This window comes from Schistocerca cancellata, chromosome 5 (assembly GCF_023864275.1).
Source record: "Schistocerca cancellata isolate TAMUIC-IGC-003103 chromosome 5, iqSchCanc2.1, whole genome shotgun sequence".
NCBI classification, from domain to species: Eukaryota; Metazoa; Arthropoda; class Insecta; order Orthoptera; family Acrididae; genus Schistocerca; species Schistocerca cancellata.
Window position 1 is genome coordinate 75,786,404 of NC_064630.1, and position 22,879 is coordinate 75,809,282.

At 41.4% G+C, this 22,879-nt stretch overlaps 1 protein-coding gene across 1 annotated transcript in view; it reads right to left on the minus strand.

The window, feature by feature from the left end:
• Positions 1-22,879, minus strand: part of LOC126187531 (uncharacterized) — a 144,463-nt gene that overhangs the window by 50,504 nt on the left and 71,080 nt on the right. The window contains exons 6-7 of the mRNA XM_049928673.1: positions 15,825-16,001; positions 15,616-15,749 (exon numbers count right to left, since the gene is read on the minus strand). Of these exons, the coding sequence (XP_049784630.1) occupies positions 15,616-15,749; positions 15,825-16,001 (311 nt within the window). The remainder of the gene's footprint in view (positions 1-15,615; positions 15,750-15,824; positions 16,002-22,879) is intronic.

Consider the following 22,879-nt stretch of genomic DNA (forward strand, 5'->3'; position numbering starts at 1 on the left):
GTATTTACGAACCGGGGCAATATTAAGTAGTGGCGCCCAGCCATACTTCTGTAACCAGAAGCGAAAGAAGGTACTATTCATACGCGACTCAACTGCGCATGCGCAAGAGCTCGCCCGCCACTGCTCAAACGAATCCAATTTAAACAGTTGTCACGTCACGGTCATCGGAGGCAATTTGTTGTTAGGAAGCATTGCATAGTCTTCCTAAAGCCTTTGACACACTTCGCAGTTGGCAGACGCTTGTATGAGCACTGTTTTTTGTTGTTCTATACAGCGCATTTCCTTTGCAACTTAAGTTTTATTTTTGTTTTTTGCCTCTCGTCCATGTTTTGTTGCTGCAGTATTATCCTGCAATAGAGGGATACAATAATATCCTTTGTTAGAGTATTGGTTCTTACCAGTCAAAAATCACAAAAATTTAGCTGAAAACTAAAACAATGAAAAATTCCCAGAATTCTAAAAAATTCCCGGGTTTTTCCCGGATCTTATACACCCTATTTTCAACATCATGTGGCTCCTATTCTATTACAAACTACATTGTGCCCATTACCTCCCCCTAGAAATCAATAATACACTTCCTTTATTAATTAAAGAAAGTGAAAAATAAATTTAAAGAACCCAACCTGTAAACACGTGTTGATAATGTTTATGTTCCATCCTAATCCTCGTAAGAGTATTCCAGTTGCTTGAACTCTTCGAAGCTGTCTCTGAAACCAGCTTCTTCAGCTATGTGTGTTACGCCGTCACCATCACAGTTCTATGTCGGCAAGTGTAGTCCCTTCATGGTAATATAACAATTACACCAGGGTGGGTACTCACACTTGAAAAAATAAAACAAAATAAAATAAATTAAAATAGCTGAGAATTCGTAGTGTGGGGATGAAGATGTCCAAAGAAGCTCCTGAGAAATTAGTGGTGAGTGGGGGGAGAAGGGGGGTTCAGCCCATCAATGACTTTTCTTTCCTCTAGGATGTAGTTAGCTGGAGTTTTTCAATCTCAATTTGTATAGACTAATAATAAAATAATTAACACATCTTGAAATATATAAAGCTCAATAAAACTTAATTAAACATTAGTTTAAAAACAAAAGAATTACTTGAAAATTCCTTCTTTGTTTTCAAGTAAAATTTAAGTTCCTAAGAATTACAAATCTTCCAGAAGAATCGCCACCCTGTACGCTCATATTCTAAGATTTGAATTATTACATGAAATTCAAATATTGTCACCTGTCTAAAGCCCCACTGAGATTGTAGAGTTCACCTGCGGTGAATTCATAGAGGGAGATAGGAGATGTACAAGGTGTCCCAGGCTTTGAACACTAGTTACAAAGAGTATCTGTCTCATACTGTGCCTTTTAGTTGATGTGTCAACAATCAACCAGTTCACACTCTCATGGGTCAAATCACTGTCAGCACAGCCACCTTGCCGATCAAACTATATTACATCATTTGCCCAGTGAGAATGAAGGCTCTTTCAGCCGTGACTGAAATCTCTCTCTCTCTCTCTCTCTCTCTCTCTCTCTCTCTCTCTGAGCTGCCACCTAGAGCAAACGCTAAATGGCTTAGTTCCTTCTTCTTTGAATTTTCGCTTCTTCTTCGAAATGGGTTTGGGACTACTGAAATTATCTTCTCTCGTCTTGGCAATAGCCAGCATGGGCTTATTAATAACCAGACCTTATTCCCATGGAGGGAGGACCACTGGCGATACTGAAGTCTCACCACCTTCTGACAGATGGCAACCCGGAAATCATTGAAGGGAATGTAAGAACTAGTGGGCTGAGGTGCAAGGACTGCAGATTTGGCAGCAGCATGAACAGCTTCCTTTCCTGTCAGACCGACATGACCAGGAACCCACATAAACATCACAGTGGCTCCATCAAGAATGGGCAAGTGCAAGCTTTCCTGTACCCATTGCACTGAGAGATGGATGGTGTTCAGTGCACAGAGGCTTTGAATGGTGCTGAGAGAGTCTGAGCAGATGACAACTGAAAAGCCCGTTTTGCCTGATGTACTCTGTGGCCTAATATAGGGCACAGAGCTCTGCCGTGAAAGACTAAAGCCATTGTTCATGCTCCATGAGTAAAGACAATCGAGACATTGCTGAAGATGCCACTCAATGAGACAGGTCTATGAAGAATGCAATAGTGGGCAAAATTGTCAACAAAAAGGGAGCCGAAGACACCTGGCAGGAGACAGGCCATTATAAGGTTAATGGCGATAGCAAAGAAGACTACATTCAGGACAGAACCCTGAGGCACACCGTTTTCCTGGATAAAGGTGTAAAGGCAGATCCCACGCCCACATTGAAAGCTCGGTCTTTTAAAAATTCCTGAAGGAGAAGCTCCACATGTAGAGATTACAGAGGCAGAGTATACCAGTGTTCCAACAGGTGTCATAGGCTTTCTTCAAATCTAAAAACACGGCCAGTCTGGGATTTCTGCAAAAACTATTCATGACGTGGGTGGACAAAGTGACAAGATGGTCAACTGCAGCACAGTGAGCTCAAAAACCACACTGTGCAGTGGTTAGTAAATTGTGAGACTCTAGCCACCATACCAGCCGAGCATCAATCATGCATTCCATCACCTCGTAAAAACAACTAGTGAGTGAGATGGAGCAGTAGTTAGAAGGTAGGTGTTTCTCCTTACCAGGCTTGGATATGGGCATGACTGGCTTTACGCCAGCACCTGGGAAACTTGCTCTCTGCCACGATGCGGTTGTACGTATTAAGCAGAAAGTGCTTGCCCGCAAGAGAAAGGAACTGCAACATCTGAAGGTGAACAGCGTCTGGTCCTGGTGCAGAGGATCTGGATGAAGTGAGAGCATGATCTAACTCCCACATAATAAAGGTGGCATTGTACCACTCACAATTCTGAGAAGAGACAGTATCACCCAACCCCCCTCTGCTCATTTCCAATGGAGGAAGGCAGGGTGATAGTGGGAGAAGTTCGAAAATTCCGCAAAATGGAGCCCCGAGGTGTTGGAAACAGCAATAGGGTCCATGATGACATCTGCTACTGTCAGACCGAACACTGGGGGAATGGATCTTGATCCCAGAGAGCCGTCAGAGGTTGGCCCATGCAACAGAAGAGGGAGTGGAACTGTTAAAAGAACTAGTGAATGAAATACAGCTAGCTTTTTTGCTAACCCGAAGAACGTGACAATACTGTGCATGTGCCTGTTTATAATGAATGCAGGTTGCCATCATAGGATGACGGTTAAAAATGTGGACAGCATGTCCCCACGTGCGAACTATGCCGCGGCACGCCTCAGTCCACCAACGAGCCAGGACATGGCATTGTAAAGAGGAAGTGTGGGGAATGGAACATTCTGAGGCGGAAGGATAATGTTTGTAAGATACTCCACCTGGTCATCACAATTGGGGAAACCGTGTTCGTCAAAGGTCGCCTGGGAGCAGGAAAGCCTCCAGTCAGCCTTAGTAAGCTGCAATTTGTGTGTGCATGGAGGTGGGGTAGGAGTCAACAAATGGATAGCAAATGGGAAATGGTCACTCGAGTAGGTGACACAGTGGACTATTCAAGACGATGGGCGAGATGGGCAGTGCAGGAGGATAGGTCCAAATGGGAATAGGTGTGCAAGGAGACTGAAAGGAATGTGGGTGCTCCTGCGTTAAGGCAGTAAAGGTTAAGTTGATCAAGAAGGGCACCTCTCTGACAGGTGCTGGGAGAACCCCAAATAGGATGGTGGGCAGCAAAAATGGATGAGGTAGCTGCCCAATAAGCTGGATCCTGGTGACACTGAATGATGGAGGGATGTAAATGGTACAAAGGGAAAAGGTCAAGTAAGGAAGGAAAAAGGCAACCTGCAACAGCTTGAGAAGACAGGTAGTAAGAGAAATGGGGTGACTATGAATGTCATCCCACACAAGCAGCAAGACTCCCCCATGAGATGGAATGTTGACCTCTGGTGTAAGGTAAAAATAGACCAGGAGGAAATGCGAAAGCTCAAAGCAGTCGTGAAGACTGCAATTTTGTTTCCTGAAGGCAGAGTACAAGTGGACACTGCAATTCTAAAAGCAGCCGTAAATCCTCTTTGTTGGATCAAGGACCATGACCTTTCCATTGGAAGAGTGTCATGAGGAAGTGGTGTCACATCAGCAGCTGCCGAGTGCCAGCCTGCGAAGACTCGCTGCTGCAGGGCACCGAGGCAGCAGGATCTTGCTCCACGAGGTCAACAGAAGCATAGGCTTTCTTCTCCTGCTGGTCTGTGGAGTCCAAAGCAGAAAAACGGTTGGCGGTGTGCACTGGCGACATGGAGGCCAACCAGGCACAGGTATCACAGGGCAAAACCGTCGAAGAGGATCTTCGAGTCGGCGAAGGAGAAGACCGATGGCCTTTGTTTGACTTCTTCAAGCCTTTCCGGTTAGCAGAGGAAGTTTCGGGTGTTGGTTGGCTGCAGTGTCACAGGAAGTAATCATGGGAACATTCCTTCTGTCCTTTCCAGCCTGTCAGTTGTGTAGCTGGTGACTTCCTGTGAGGTGAAAATTTGCACTCTTGTTGCACAGCTGGACAAGGGGACTGTGAAGCTACCATGACACTGCATGATTTCACAACCTCAGAGCTGAGGTAGAGGTTGCATGTCTGTGTGGCTATGTCCTTCATAGTGCGAGATGTAGCAAGAACAGTACTGTGTCAGACAGTAGAACACAAGGTTTAAAACTAGCCAACACCTTACGAGCAATGGGGTAAGGAACTTTTTCCTCTACCCGGATCTCTTGGACTGCCCACTCATCAAGGTATACGGAACAATCTCGACAGGTAGCAGCATGGTTGCCATTGCAGTTGATACAGCAGGGAGGAGGAGGTGGATAATCGCCCCATGTGCATCCCTACCACAGGTTACACATTTGGCCCGGTGTCGACAAGACATTCTAGTGTGGTTGACATGATGATACTGATAGTAGTGCATCAGGTTCGGGATGTACGGTTGGACTGTGAGAAACTCACAGCCTGCTTTGATCTTGGAAGGAAGCACCACTATCAAAGGAGAGGAAAAGAGTGTGTGTTGGCATTACACAAGAGGTAGCTATCTTTTTTATCACCCAATGGACATCCTGATCAGAAAGGTATGTATGGATGTTGGCCTCGTTCAAACAATCAAGCAACCTAGTGTAAAGACCACCACAGGAAGAATTCCATGTTTGATGGGCCTCCACACGAACAGTATAGTTGTGGAGAAGTGAAGCGGCAAGTAGTTGTGCTTGAGAACCAGAAGTAGTCTTCAAAAGCGAAGTGTCATTCTGTAAACAAGAGCAGTATTTCACAGGTCCAGCTGCTGCATCAACACCTTTCTGAATAATGAATGGATTTACCATTGTGAAGGACTGACCGTCTTCAGTACATGAAACCGTGAGGAACCATGGTGCTTCATTGTTGGTTATTAGTAACTGTGTTATGTCTATTATTTTACAGGTATTGCGTAATTTTTCTTTCGAGAAATGTACGAGTACAAAGTGTACAAATTGCCAGCGACTGCCACAAATTTCTTCTTATTATCTTCCATATTTTCTAATATATAAATTATTTTAAAGTGGCAAAATGTACTAGAATAAATAAAAGTCTTAAACACCGCACTGTACAATGTCGCAATTCCATCGCCTCTGGCCTGCCAAGAAGCACCACAGACCTGGGTCCTTGGATAAACCGTGAAAATTTTCCACATTATGCCACACACAAACAGACCCAGACTGCAAGCAGATCGGTGCGACTACATTCGATGGGCAGGGCTTACCAATTAGTGGGAAATGATGGGCTTCAGATCAGCAGGCCCTATCTGTTAGAGATACCCCCAGAAATGGTCTGCGTTTTTTGCCTGTGGTGTAAGTCGAATTGTGTGGCCAGCTATTCACGTGTCACAGACATCTGTTGGTGAAGCGAGACCAATGAGATTTTTCCAGTTTTTTCCCTTGAAATTTCCCCGATTTCCGACACATTTGAAATTCTCTGATATTCCTTGATTTTCGGAACTTGTGACAACCCTGGTTTCAATAACACAAACACTGCTGATACTTAACAGCACTTTTTATGTTCTACATTGGCTAGTGTTAATCCTACGTGATGGCAGTTCTGTGGGTTCAACCATAGGGAGCCTAGGGAACAATGTACTCACTCTCAGTTTACTTATACTGCCAGCTCTATAAGAACTGTAAATTGCAGCAACTGATATTGCATGCAAATACAGCCTCGACTGGTCGAGGAACACGGATCTACGAGTTCGCATTTCACAATAGGTTCACACAGACAATACGACACTAATGTTAACGGTAATCCATGAAGTAGAGATCACAAACAACTGTGCAACAGGAAGAAAATTTGGTGTCATGGAACAAAGACTAAATTAAAGGCAGGCAATAACACACATCAAGCTTTCAGGGGACCAAAGCAGGAAGGTTCCACAAATCTGAGCAGCTCCTTGATCAGTATGTGCAAGAGAAATCCAATGAAGACTTACCAATTATTTGAGAAATTACATGAAAGAAGAATTGGCTAGAGAAAGGCACCATAGAATTCAAAATAAGTGTGGGCTGGTGTGTGTGGTGGTGGTGGTGGTGATGATGATGATGACGATGATGATGAGAGTGGAGTTTATGTTACGATGCAGAACAACACTAGCTCCTTGACTCCACGTGGCATATGAGAAAACTACCACCACATCACTGTCTCATAACCAATCTAAGGAAACAGAACAACCATCTGCTACACCCCATGTGCAACGCCAATCAGATACCGGTCTACTCCAATCCAAAGCCAAATGTTACTGTCGAAGTGCAGGGCATTAAAATTGTTCCAGTAAGATGTACTGGCAATGGATAGGCCAGAATAACGATGTTGGGTGCACTAGCGGATGGCAGGAAGCACCACCAAATATGATTCTTCAGAGGAAAAGATACCAAAAGGAAGCTAGCCGATGGATTAACTGTTATATGCCAAGAAAACGGTTGGATGACAGATGACCTGATGCTAGATTGAGTGAATGTTGTTTGGAAAAGAATGCCAGGTTTTATTTAACAGAAAGAAAATGTTTGTGCAGGATTTTTTCAAGGGACACTTCACCTCGAAAGCTAAGGATCTGATATCAAAGAATAACACAGATTTGGTAATAATTCCTGGCAGCATGGCTGTTGTGATTAAACCTTTTAAAGTGGAAGGCAAGGAAAGATAAAAATTAGACAAGTGCAGATAGGTCTCTCACACTAAGGGTTCTGTACAAACTACCTGTATATATAGTTCAGCCATCCTGGGGATCTAGAATTTCAGTGATTTTTGCCTGTTATCAATACTGATGATGGAAATAGGATCACATTTGAGGAGGTGGAGAAAATGGTCAATAGATTGCAGTGCAATAAAGCAGCTGGGGTGGATGAAATTAAGTCAGAACTCATCAAATACAGTGGAATGTCAGGTCTTAAATGGCTACACAGGATAATTGAAACGGCCTGGGAGTCGGGACAGGTTCCATCAGACTGGAAAAAAACAGTAATCACACCAATCTTTAAACATGGAAACAGAAAAGATTGTAACAACTACAGAGGTATCTCTTTAATCAGCGTTGTGCGTAAAATCTTCTCAGGTATTGTTGAAAGAAAAGTGCGAGTATTAGTTGAGGACAAACTGGATGAAAATCAGTGTGGGTTTAGGGCTCTTAGAGGTTGTCAGGACCAGATCTTTAGCTTACGGCAAATAATGGAGAAGTGTTATGAGTGGAACAGGGAATTGTATCTATGCTTTATAGATCTAGAAAAGGCATATGACCGGGTTCCTAGGAGGAAGTTATTGTCTGTTCTACAAGATTATGGAATAGGAGGCAAACTGTTGCAAGCAATTAAAGGTCTTTACATAGAGAGTCAGGCAGCAGTTAGAGTTGACGGTAAATTGAGCTCATGGTTCAGAGTAGTTTCAGGGGTAAGACAAGGCTGCAACCTGTCTCCACTGTTGTTCATATTATTTATGGATCATATGTTGAAAACAATAGACTGGCTGGGTGAGATTAAGATATGTGAACAAAAAATAAGCAGTCTTGCATATGCGGATGACTTAGTTGTGATGGCAGATTCGATTGAAAGTTTGCAAACTAATATTTCAGAGCTAGATCAGAAATGTAAGGACTATGGTATGAGGATTAGCATCTCCAAAACGAAAGTAATGTCAGTGGGAAAGAAATATAAACGGATTGAGTGCCAAATAGGAGGAACAAAGTTAGAACAGGTGGACGGTTTCAAGTACTTAGGATGCATATTCTCACAGGACGGCAACATAGTGAAAGAACTAGAAGCGAGGTGTAGCAAAGCTAATGCAGTGAGCGCTCAGCTACGATCTACTCTCTTCTGCAAGAAGGAAGTCAGTACCAAGACTAAGTTATCTGTGCACCGTTCAATCTTTCGACCAACTTTGTTGTATGGGAGCGAAAGCTGGATGGATTCAGGTTACCTTATCAACAAGGTTGAGGTTACAGATATGAAAGTAGCTAGGATCATTGCAGGTACTAGTAGATGGGAACAATGACAGGAGGGTGTCCACAATGAGGAAATCAAAGAAAAACTGGGAATGAACTCTATAGATGCAGCAGTCAGGGTGAACAGGCTTAGATGGTGGGGTCATGTTACACGCATGGGAGAAGTAAGGCTACCCAAGAGACTCATGGGTTCAGCAGTAGAGGGTAGGAGAAGGTACCTGGATTCAGTTAAGAATGATTTTGAAGTAAAAGGTTTAACATCAGAAGAGGCACCAATGTTAGCACTGAATAGGGGATCATGGAGGAATTTTATAAGAGGGGCTATGCACCAGACTGAACGCTGAAAGGCATAATCAGTCTTAAATGATGATGATCAATACTGTTAAAACTGCCTGTTATTGATATTGATACTGGCAAGACACTGGTCACAGGAATTGCAAGACTGTATCAAAATCTCTTCAGTAGTTCCTTAGACTAGCCCAGACACATGGAAATAAGTGAGCACGGGACTTTAATCTACATCTACATCTACATCCATACTCTGCAAGCCACCTGACGGTGTGTGGCGGAGGGTACCCTGAGTACCTCTATCGGTTCTCCCTTCTATTCCAGTCTCGTATTGTTCGTGGAAAGAAGGATTGTCGGTATGCCTCTGTGTGGGCCCTAATCTCTCTGATTTTATCCTCATTGGCTCTTCGCGAGATATACGTAGGAGGGAGCAATATACTGCTTGACTCTTTGGTGAAGGTATGTTCTCGAAACTTTGACAAAAGCCCATACCGAGCTACTGAGCATCTCTCCTGCAGAGTCTTCCACTGGATTTTATCTATCATCTCCGTAACGCTTTCGCGATTACTAAATGATCCTGTAACGAAGCGCGCTGCTCTCCGTTGGATCTTCTCTATATCTTCTATCAACCCTATATGGTACGGATCCCACACTGCTGAGCAGTATTCAAGCAGTGGGCGAACAAGCGTACTGTAACCTACTTCCTTTGTTTTCGGATTGCATTTCCTTAGGATTCTTCCAATGAATCTCAGTCTGGCATCTGCTTTACCGACGAGCAACATTATATGCTTATTCCATTTTAAATCACTCCTAATGCGTACTCCCAGATAATTTATGGTATTAACTGCTTCCAGTTGCTGACCTGCTATTTTGTAGCTAAATGATAAAGGATCTATCTTTTTGTGTATTCACAGCACATTACACTGGTCTACATTGAGATTCAATTGCCATTCCCTGCACCATGCGTCAATTCGCTGCAGATCCTCCTGCATTTCAGTACAATTTTCCATTGTTACAACCTCTCGATACATCACAGCATCATCTGCAAAAAGCCTCAGTCATTTATGTATATTGTGAATAACAACGGTCCTATGACACTCCCCTGCGGCACACCTGAAATCACTCTACTTCGGAAGACTTCTCTCCATTGAGAATGACATGCTGCGTCCTGTTATCTAGGAACTCCTCAATCCAATCACACAATTGGTCTGATAGTCCATATGCTCTTACTTTGTTCATTAAACGACTGTGGGGAACTGTATCGAACGCCTTGCGGAAGTCAAGAAACACAGCATCTACCTGTGAACCCGTGTCTATGGTCCTCCGAGTCTCATGGACGAATAGCGCGAGCTGAGTTTCACATGACTGTCTTTTTCAAAACCCACGCTGATTCCTACAGAGTAGATTTCTAGTCTCCAGAAAATTCATTATACTCCAACACAATACGTGTTCCAAAATTCTACAACTGATTGACGTTAGAGATATAGGTCTATAGTTCTGCACATCTGTTCGACGTCCCTTCTTGAAAACTGGGATGACCTGTGCCCTTTTCCAATCCTTTGGAACGCTATGCTCTTCTAGAGGCCTACGGTACACCGCTGCAAGAAGGGGAGCAAGTTCCTTCGCGTACTCTGTGTAAAATCGAACTGGTATCCCATCAGGTCCAGAGGCCTTTCCTCTTTTGAGCGATTTTAATTGTTTCCCTATCCCTCTGTCGTCTATTTCGATATCTACCATTTTGTCATCTGTGCGACAATCTAGAGAAGGAACTACAGTGCAATCTTCCTCTGTGAAACAACTTTGGAAAAAGACATTTAGTATTTCAGCCTTTAGTCTGTCATCCTCTGTTTCAGTACCATTTTGGTCAAAGAGTGTCTAGACATTTTGTTTTGATCCACCTACCGTTTTGACATAAGACCAAAATTTCTTAGGATTTTCTGCCAAGTCAGTACATAGAACTTTACTTTCGAATTCATTGAACGCCTCTCGCATAGCTCTCTTCACACTACATTTCGCTTCGCGTAATTTTTGTTTGTCTGCAAGGCTTTGGCTATGTTTATGTTTGCTGTGAAGTTCCCTTTGCTTCCGCAGCAGTTTTCTAACTCGGTTTTTGTACCACGGTGGCTCTTTTCCATCTCTTACGATCTTGCTTGGCACATACTCATCTAACGCATAATGTACGATGGTTTTGAACTTTGTCCACTGATCCTCAACACTATCTGTACTTGAGACAAAACTTCTGTGTTGAGCCAACAGGTACTCTGAAATCTGCTTTTTGTCACTTTTTCTAAACAGAAAAATCTTCCTACCCTTTTTAATATTTCTATTTACGGCCTAAATCATCGATGCAGTAATCGCTTTATGATCGCTGATTCCCTGTTCTGCGTTAACTGTTTCAAATAGTTCGGGGCTGTTTGTCACCAGAAGGTCTAATATGTTATCGCCACGGGTCGGTTCTCTGTTTAACTGCACAAGGTAGTTTTTAGATAAAGCACTTAAAAAATTTCACTGGATTCTTTGTCCCTGCCACCCGTTATGAACGTTTGATTCTCCCAGTCTATATCCGGCAAATTAAAATCTCCACCCAGAACTATAACATCGTGGGGAAATCTACTCGAAATATTTTCCAAATTATCCTTCAGGTGCTCAGCCACAACAGTTGCTGAGCCAGGGGGCCTATAGAGACATCCAATTACCATGTCTGAGCCTGCTTTAACAGTGACCTTCACCCAAATCATTTCACATTTCGGATCTCCATCAATTTCCTTCGATACTATTGCACTTCTTATAGCTATAAACACGCCTCCCCCTTCACTGTTCAGCCTGTCTCTGCGGTATACATTCCAATCTGAGTTTAGGATTTCATTACTGTTTACGTCTGGTTTCAGCCAACTTTCTGTCCCTAGTACTATATGGGCGTTGTGACCGTTTATTAATGAGAGCAGTTCTGGGACCTTTCTATAGACGCTCCTGCAGTTTACTATTAGCACATTAATATTGTTATTCCCTGTTGCATTTTGCCTACTCCTACCTTGCCGCGTCTCAGGAGGCGTCTTGTCGGGCCTAGGGAGGAAATTCTCTAACCTAAAAACCCCCATGTGCACTCCACACGTACTCCGCTACCCTTGTAGCCGCTTCCGGTGTGTATTGCACGCCTGACCTATTCAGGGGGACCCTACATTTCTCCACCCGATAGCGGAGGTCGAGAAATTGCACCCCAGATCTCCGCAGAATCGTCTGAGCCTCTGGTTTAAGCCTTCCACTTGGCTCCAAACCAGAGGACCGCGATCGGTTCTGGGAACGATACTACAAATAGTTAGCTCTGATTCCACCCCGCGAGCGAGGCTTTCCGCTTTCACCAATTCCGCCAACCGCCTGTACGAACTGAGGATGACCTCTGAACCCAGACGGCAGGAGTCATTGGTGCCGACATGAGCAACAATTTGCAGTCTGGTGCACCCAGTGCTCTCTATCGCCGCCGGTAGGGCCTCCTCCACATCTCTGATGAGACCCCCCCAGCAAGCAGACAGAGTGAACACTGGCCTTCTTCCTCGACCTTCCCGCTATTTCCCTAAGGGGCTCCATCACCCGCCTAACGTTGGAGCTCCCAATAACTAATAAACCCCTCCCCCCTTGTGCCTGCTCGGACCTTGCTGAAGGAGCAGCCACATGTCCACTCACAGGCAAATCGGGCGATGCCACACGGCCAGACTCCACATTGACCCTCCGCCTCGTGCACCGCAAACGCCGCTGAAACCGCCACTCCCCTTGGGGAGAGGGTGGCCCAACCGCGCCCAGTACCCGCGAAGATGTCTCGACAGCAGGGACAGTGGGAGAAGCATGTAACACCTGGGGTGTACCTTGCAACGCACCAGACTCCCCACTGCCGCTACACTCCGAGGCAGCAGCCTGAAGACGGCTGACCGCGGCCATCAACACGTTCAGCTGTTCGCGAACAGTGGCCAGCTCCTCCTGCGTCCGTACACAGCAGTCACACATCCTATCCATCCTAAGGAAACAATTTACTGAAGAGAGTTAATCAACCTTGAACTAGACTGCTAATTCACTAAAGGCGGCTGCTTATTCACTAAACTGTGGTTGCTAGCCACTTCTTGTAGAAAACAATGAAAATAACACTACCTGTCTCTGGACTGTATTGAAAACAAACACTAGCACTACTGGCACTATGGCTGACTAAAGGGACACTGACAGTATTGAAAACGAACACGAAATCTATGGAACACTATTAATAGCACCCGACAATTAAAGCTTCCTAAAAGCAAATAAACACGGAAGAAGAAGAGACAAGTAAGAAAAATACAGTTAATACTTAAATTAAGGTAGCTCGCTGCACAGCAGACGTGAAGCAGGTGGCAGTTACGACGACATGTCTATACATGTAGAGAGAGAGAGAGAGAGAGAGAGAGAGAGAGAGAGAGAGAGATAAGATTTAATAATACATTTTTTTATTTATTTACTGAATCATGACTACAACTTACATTTTGTGCTGGCATGCAGTAATGTTTGCTATTTTGCTTTTGAAGGATTGTGAATGGAATTCGTGTTCAAATGGCAAAAGATTGTGTGTGTCAGTATGCAATTTAAAAATCTGAGTTTCTTTCCTTTTACTTGTACCGTGAAACCCTCTTCTTGCCAAATTTTACGATTCTAGGTCAACAGGAATCACCCTGTAGGTGGAGTATCAAAATATGTGACATAAATAGCCGAATGTTTTGATTGAGGTGACCTAAACTTTTACACCTCCAAGAGTCGGTTGACCTTCATATATGACAAATTTGAAACACATACATCTACCCATTCCTGAGAAAAAGGGTTCTTAAGAGTCGTACATACAGATGGGCAACAAAACAATCCTATAAGAGCTCTGATTACGCAGACTGACACACAGAACCCTAAAAATTTATCTAAATAATTTCTTTTGTTCATTTTCTTTGTCCTATTATCAAAGAGTGGGTAGCAAAGATCATAAGTTTAGAGTAGGTATAATATTAACACTTTTCCTCTGTACCTATATACATACTCCGCAAGCCACCCATGTTTGTTGTTGTGGCCTTCAGTTTACAGACTGGTTTGATTCAGCTCTCCACGTTACTCTATCCTGTGCCAGCTTCTTCATCTCTCAGTACCTAATGCAACCTACATCTTTCTGAATCTGTTTAGTCTCCGCAAGCCACCATACAGTGAATTGTAAGGGCACCCAGACAATAGTCTGTGGGGTGGGGGCAGGGTGGGGTGGTATGGAGTTCTTTTTTTAATATTTTGAGAGAGAAATGGTGACTTGTTTGCAGCCGTAAGAAAGTTCCTGTTCAAACCCTATTAAATACCTGTGTAATACTGACATTTTAATCAATTTCTTGAAATAAAAGCCTCATAATGCTATATTTTTTTCCTCTCCCCGAGAGGCGGGGGTGGGGGGGGGGAGGAGGAGGTGTGTGTGTGTGTGTGTGTGTGTGTGTGTGTGTGTGTGTGTGTGTGTGTGTGTGTGCGCGCGCAGCCTTGGATGCGGGGCAGAGGGCACCATTTACCACTACTGGTCATTTCTTTTCCTGGTCCACTAGCCAACAAAGCAAGGAAAAGAACAACTGTCTACAAATCACCATATGAACCCTAATTTCTCTCCCCTTATCTTCATGGTCCTTACATGAAATGTCCAAAACAGCCAAATCATCTCCGGTCAGCCTCAAAAGCTGTGTCTGTAAATATCTGCAATAGTGCCTCACAAAAAGACTATCTTCCTTCCAGAGATTCCCATCATAGAGTTCACAAAGCATTTCTGTAATATGAGGGCTATCCACAAAGTACATTACGTTTTGGAATTAAAAATAAAGTATTGGAAATTTTTTTTATTGTATACAGATGAAAGCCACACTTAAATACTACTTTTCTACATAGTTGCCATTTAAATTAAGGCACTTATCGTAGCAATGGACGAGCTCATCCATCGCTACGATAAGTGCCTTAATTTAAATGGCAACTATGTAGAAAAGTAGTATTTAAGTGTGGCTTCATCTGTATATAATAAAAAATTTCCAATACTTTATTTATTTTTAATTCCAAAATGTAATGTACTTCGTGGATAGCCCTCTTACTTTGACACCGACTGAACCTACCAGTAACAAATCCAACAGCACACCTCCAAATTGCTTCAATGTCTTCCTTTAATCAGACATGGTAAGTATCTCCAACACACTATCAGTACTCAAGAATGGGTTTCACTAGCATTCTATAAGCTGTCTCCTTTATAGATGACCTGCACTTCCCCAAAATCACCCCATAAAATGAAGTCTAGCATTCGCCTTCCCAACTACCAACCTGACTGGCTCATTCCATTTCACACTGCTTGGCAACCTTCATTACAAAATTACAGTAATTAATATTTCATCAACTTTGAGAACCTCGTACCAAAGCAACAGTAAATGACAAGCTCTTGAAACTTTAATGTTGTGTTGAGCACCACAAGATTACTAACAGTCTGAATTTTATGCAGCCTTAAATTCTTACTGCAGCGTGACATTTTTCTAATTCTATGGCTTAATTAACTTAGCTATTACATACACTCGCTGCACACACAACTAGCAGGCTCAAAATATTTAAGTCCAATTTTCTTTTGATCATCAATTTTCACATGTGAACCCTGAGTGAATTTTAATTCCAAACACTTAACCAGCACAACAGTTGAAATGTAATGATTATATTGGATTCCTAACATACTTAACTTTACAGATACAGTGAAATCAGAGGAAAATTGAACATTTTGTGATAATGAGAACATTTGCCGAGGAGCCCAAGATACGAAAAAAATGTTATAAAAGTAATTAAGGGAATATATTCTCACCTTTTTCCTCATGATATTCATTCCAGAGATCAATAAGCCTCTGTGGATATTTTCCTTTAACACACACACAACGAGCAACCTCCACAAAGCAGCTAGTTTTGAACTGTGCATCATGACGTAAATTACTCAATTCCCTATATGAACAAGAAAACATTTTAAGAATAGGAGGACACTCATGTATCATAATATCATGACAATTGTTTACTTACATAGCAATAACCAATTCTGAAAGGACTTCTTCATACTTTTTTTGTTTCTCCCCATTCACCAAGATATGACCTTCAATGGGGATAATTTTAAGCACCCTGTCAGAGGTACAATTATACTGACAGAAAAACACTTCTCCATATAAGCCTTCACCTATCTTCTTACAATTGTCAAAAAACCTGAAGAAAAAAAAGCACCACTTGATTTCACAAAATAATGAAAAATCACTTACCAAATACATCGGGGAGGGAGACTGATTTCTAACACAGCAATTAAGTAAAATGTGAACAAGAAGTGATGAGGTATCTCCTCTAGCCAAGCTTTCTTTCCAAGAAAAGAGAGAGAAAGGATGGGAAAAGTAAAGAAAACTACTTGGTAATTTTAATACTGTTCCTAGTTTGAAGTTACTGCAAACTAAAAAATGCAATAATTACTGTAATCACGCAATAAATGTTGAAACTTTAAAATTAAACCAGGAAAATTAATAATGGTTATTTGTTTTCAGTAATCATATGGAAATTAATTTATTTATCTAATGTTGAATTCACGCAACACCATTACATCTATGCATGTATATAGAAAGGAATCAGGGTGAATATAATTTAGAAGAACATTAAAAGTTGCAACAGCGTAACTCGTGAATGAAGTTAACAGTTCACAGAGCTTAATGATATTTCTGAACTCGTGTGGCATACACCACCAGTTCAGAGTACAGAATAGTATACTGGACCAGCCGTAAGTAACATTTCAGCACATACTAGCGAATGCATCTTGTGTATTTTCTTGTTTGTATTTAGCCTCATAAGCAAATAGTAGAAACTGAAACCTCAGATTAAAAATCATACAGAAACATCCCTCTATAGATCTGTAACTTCAGAAACAGAAGTAATGTAACTTACAACTTTTTTTAAACCTCTGAATTTTCCAAATTAGGATTTTCTACACTCCAATATGAAATAAAGGCTTTAAGGTAGATGTTCTTTTTGACCAGTAGTTTATCATCCCAAAAAAGCAGCAGCACAGTGAAGTGCAATTCATTAAAGTTTAAACACATGATTTAAAACTGCCACACAAAGCAGTTTAAATAGACAACAAACTAACTTCAGTATATGTCTGAATATCAAACTTACAAACAAATAAAGTATTATTTTGGCAACTTCTACTTTTGGCATAGTCCGTATCAATTCAGACAGACTAGGAAAAAATCTTACCTTCATAGTCTCGGATGTTACTGAATTTAGCGTATGTTAAAATGAAGGACTAAATTTCTGCTTCAAGATACAGCCCTCCAAAGATGACACTGCACATACCATTTTGAAGATGCAAATTTTGGAAAAAAAATTTTTAAACACAGTATCTCTAGATATTGTGCTGGTTTTTTATCTGAAATGTAATTTCTTTAGGATTACAAAGAAATCCTCCATTTGGACTGACCTATCAAAATTCATTTACTACAGCATTCTGAACTTTTTAATAACTTATGAATTTTTTTCAAAAATGCCAATACATAAAATTTTTATTTTCTTCTGTTGATTAGTACCATATAGTTCCACATTCCCTACAAAGGAGAGCTTCCACTTTTAGGTTGAACAGGTTTTATAAACAACTGAAGTTTTTGCCATACATAAAACCTGTTGTGTGAACACAACAGGCTCATAAAAATAAAACAAAATAAAAAACTAGCTTTATTTTAACGTAATTTTAGTTTTGAAAGATGAGTAAGAGACTCATTTTTCAAGCATTTTAAATGGTTTCAAATTGTATCTGAAAGATCCAAAGACTTGCATAAATTTCACTACAATTTGGTTTAACTCTTAACTGGTGTCTATAATCTCTGCAATCCACCAGTCACAGCCATATACACATGCCACAAACATCCCCCTTCTCAGGTTGTTAATCTGAATATCGTCCTGCTGCTTCTGAGGTGTTGGCCAAATAAACAAAATTTCTTCTTTCTTGCTCTTTAAAGTGCGTGCAATATGAATTCACCCATCACTGAGTCCAAAAATGTGTCTTCTGAATTCCTTTCACAGGAATAGCTTGTATGGACCGTTCTTTTTTCTGCTCACAGAATTCCTCGATTTCCTCTTTGGACAACAGAATGAGGGCTGTGGATGTGTAAGATTTCAAGACTCTCGTAAAATCCTCAGCATCCTGAATCACAGTTGTAGCTGTTCTGGAAAAATTAAGTTTTGTAGCATGGTGCTTCAGCAGGCCACCTACACAATCGCAAGGCCCCTTCCCGTGACCAGTAGCACTGTATACGCAGTCAGTTGGCACAAGCAACTTACTCAATTCAAACAGCTGGTAATGATTTTTAAAATGACTAGGAGCACCATCAGAAATAATGGTGATCTTCTCAGCCCCTGTTTGCAGATGAATTTTGCGCGTTGCTAGAAAAGCATGTACTGAGTCATGTCCTGTGCCATCGCTTATTACTGCAACACTTGTGATCTTGTTTTGAAAAATGTCATTCTTGTAAAAATTGAAACCCTTGTGCTTCTTGTGGAGGAATTACAGACCAGTTCTCAGCAAAATCACAGTGAAGCACTGAACATAGTTCTTCAGCCTGTACACACCCTTTCACTTCTGCAATGTGGTGGTGTTGCAATTTCTTCAGATGTTTGTGTTTTACTGCTTCAACTGACCATTTACCAAGTTCATCAATGAAACTGTCAAAGGCAACAGTTTTCTTTATTAGTTTATTTTCCTCCCATGCCACATATATAATTTCTGCAGGGTTATCTGCTATGTCTTCCAGGCCAAGTGTCTGTAAAGACAGTCCTCCCCTTCCAGGGCAGTCACCAGATTCTTGAAACAAACAGGTCTCTCACTTTACATCACAGACTACTAAGAGTTTCAGACACCCAACCAAAGTGTCATATGTCACATGCTCCAGTAAGTTCTTCAAAGTTACCATACAGTCAAAAATTCTCACAGTACACACACACACACACACACACACACACACAACACACACACACACACACACCTCTAAGTGATTAACTACCCACTTAGGTCATAGTGCATAAAATTTTAATCTTCCAATATAAGTTGTATAGTTGCTCTTACAAATTGCAAAAGTTTCTTTAATACTGCAAGTCATGTCTCTCTTCACTTTCGCAACTTTATGACCTTCAACTGTTTTGTTGGCAGTGTGGCGATAACAGCCCCATTTATCTTCCACATAAAATGATTGCACTATTTTAACTTTAGTTGCTTCTACAGGATGACAATAATAGGGATCTGGTCTTCCAAAGACTCCTTTTACAGATCTCACATTTCCTGATTTGTCTATCATGTACTCCGATACTGTTGGAACATGGTTCAAAAATCTTTTTCAAAATGTCCCTGGAATAATAGTTAAAACTTCCACCTCTTCACTGTAGGATGGACAAATATTCAGCAGCTGAATTGATATTTGTGAAAAATTCCTGGCAAGAGGTGCACGAGTGCTTGTTTCATTTTCTTCTGAAGATGGAATTTCTACTTTGAAGAATGTAGCCAGTTTTGCTGTAGTGTATTCACCCACAGCTTTAGTGACTTCTCTGCACTTTGATCCCTAGAGCTTATGACTCTACTTCACTGAACATCGTTTCTTAACAGGACTAACACCTACCTCTGTAGTTGACTGGTTCAGGGTATTTAATTCTTCCTCTACTGAAGAAAAAGGAGACTTCACCTTGTTCAGATATTATCATTGTTGTTATTCTGTCAAAACATTTAGGACACAAAAAGTAGTCACTGGAAACACCATTTTAAAAGATAATCTTCAAATGAGAAAACTTATCACTACCTTGAACAAAATCTGCGTTTTTATTTGTCTTATATATCACTCTTTTATGGATATGCAAATAGTCAGCACACTTCACTCTCCTGTGGATCCAGTCAGAAGACATTTCGAAGTCCTTTCCACAAAACACACTGCAACTTTGTCTACTGGCAAATTCCTCATGAAAACACAGAACTCACCGGATGGTGTCAGATTTCTTAGAAGTCTCTTCACTAAACAAATTAGCACTGACCAACTACAATACAGAAACCTGCAATGAACAACCACAACAAAGAAACTGACAAGAATCTACAACAAAGTTTAAGAAATATCTGCACAATGAAAGTCAAAAGAAATAAGTAAAGAAAGACAGTGAAAAGAAGTAACACAGCAAAGACAATAGAAATAAGCATTGTAATGAAGAAATTGGTAAAGACAACTTCAGTGAAGACATACATTACCCTTGAAAGTTAAATAATGATTTTTTAAAAAATAAAACCTGCCACACTTAGAAGTGGGTGCTCTCCTTTACAGAGAATATAGTACTACATGGAACTAATCAACAGGAAAAAGTCTAACTTTTCTGGATTGGCTTTTTTTTTGGGGGTGGGGGGAATAAATAAAAAATCTGTAAACTACAAAAAATTCAAAAAGCAACAGTAGAAGAACTTTGACATATGTCCAGAGGATACCATTGTAATCATAAAGCTATTATCTTTCAAATAAAATAAAATAAAAAAACCAACACTAACAAAATATCTACAACTGTTACAGTGAAACAGCATATTAACATCTTCAGAATGGTGTTTGCACTTTGAAGGTCTGTATCTCTGAGCATGAATTTTTTTAGAGAAAAGAAAAAAGTACGTGTTTCTTACTTACTCCACAATTTTAACATGCTAAATTCAATGACATCCAAGACTATGAAGGTGTGGCGTCAATAGGTCACATCGACCACACATTGGAACATTAACTTCTCAGACACACCGCCGTGTTTAATTCACTCTGCCTTTGTACTTCATGCAGTGTTTATGGTAAAATATAGGTGTATATAGAAAACTTGGGAACTGTTTATTGTATATATTATGACCCGTATACCTAATCCCATATTGATGACCCTGGACAAAAAGTTCTACGTCTTCCGCGCCGGTCATACAGAATGAACAGGTTTCATGTACGACGCCTTGGCTACATCACCGAACATCCTTTACGAATATTTGGAGGCCCAGCTCTTACAATCAGGCCAACAACCCCCCCCCCCCCCCGTCAGTTATTTCGCAGCTAACGGACAACAATCTCCGATTTTATACGAGGATAACCTCTACTTCAGTAACTCCACAAGGACCGAGTGTTACACAATTACCTCAAATAATGGACTCGGGTTTTGTTTCGCTGGATTACACACAACCACTAGTGAAAAGTAAAGTGGATGATCTAAATAGTGCGACGATCGATCGCCCGTACCAAGTTCGAAGGGACCAAAATTCGCACACGTGCTTTGATTCTGTACGCACCACGACGCCCGTTACAGTAGTGCATGTGCAATGCCGCCATTTGTGCAAAATGCACACGCAGTCACTATTACCAAGCTACGCCAGCCTCACCTTCCTCACAAATCAGTACGACATTTTTATGTCTCCAGTTCGCTAGAACAAACCACCCGATCGGCGGCCCAGTTTCGCAACCAAGTGCGTATGACTGCACTCACATAGCTTTTTCACCCAGCAACCTTGTACAAAGACAGTACGACTGCCGGCAGAATTCACCAGTGTTTTGTGGTCCTACCACGAAGGACGCATGGCCAGTGTGCACGGAAAACTCTCATTGTTAGCACTTTAAGCTGCACCCCCCCCCCCCTCCCCACCCCCCAATGCCGCGCATGCGTAATAGGCATGTGACTTTCGTGCTGCCTTTTCCTACTCGCGCTAACAGCTACGCCTCATCGCACCCCACTCGTCCCAAAACTCGACGTCAGAACCTCACTCAGTCTCGTGTACAGTTCATAAGTCTCTTCTGTCACTGATGGAACACACAAAATAATTACCACTGCCGGCCCTCCTATTAGACACAAGGTTAGACACCTCAAACACACTAAATTGCGCACGGCCCGGCAGCAAATTAACGAACTTCTGGAGGCAGGCATCCTAGAGCTATCAGACAGCAATTGGTCTTCACCAATTCACCTCATCACCAAACATGACAGTTCTTTTCAAATGTGTGGTGATTATAGACATTTAAGTGCTAGCACTGTCATCGACAATTACCCCGTACCAAAAATAAACGATTTCACTCATATGTCATCGGGCACTGCAATCTTCAGTGTGATTGCAAACGTGCTATCACCAGATTCCCGTAGTGCCGGAAGACATTCCAAAAACTGGTATCATCATGCTGCTCAGTTTGTTCCATTACAACTTGAAGCCATTCGGTTTAAAGAATGCAGCACACACAAACGTGGCAATGTTTCATTGACTCAATCTTACAATGATTTGAGTTCTGCTTCGCATACCTGGATGACATACTCATTTTCAGTAAATCGACCGCAGACCATAAAGATCATTTATCCCAGGTCCTCCAGACTTTGGCATCCAATGGTGTCGAGGTCAACAAAGAAAAATTCCAACTGTGTCAGTCTTCCGTGACATTTCTGGGTTACACTGTCTCCACATATGAAATACAGCCTCCCAAATCCTGCGTATAGACTATCATGTCATTACCAATATTACAAAAAGAAAAGGCGACAGTTTCACCAATTCATTTTTTCTCCAAAAAACTGTCTACAGCCCAAAAGAAATACTCTGCTTTTAATAGAAAGCTTCTGATAGTGTACGAGGCCGTCAAACATTTCCGCACTGACATTGAGGGCTGTCCTTTCTTCATTCTTACTGATAATAAACCGCTGGCAGACGCCTTCTGCAACCCGCCAAAGGAAATGTATAGCAGTAAAAATGTAGTATCATGTTGATCAATTGTGTGGTGTAATGGAAAGTGTCATGGCTTCACACAGAAGTTCATGGATTCAAATCTCATCAGGTACTTTATTTTAATACTTAATTTTTTATCAAAATTACATTGCTCAATACTGTTACTCAGTTGGTTTAAATATAATATTTTATTTTTATTCCTTTGTCACATCATTTTAATCATACCAACTACTTCATTTCCTCTGTTTTTGCTTCCTACATTTTTTTTACTGCTTTAAATCTTTTTTCGTGTGATTTTAATTAATTTTATGCATTAATTTCAATTCAACCTGTTATTTCTTCATCCATGTTACTGCATTCG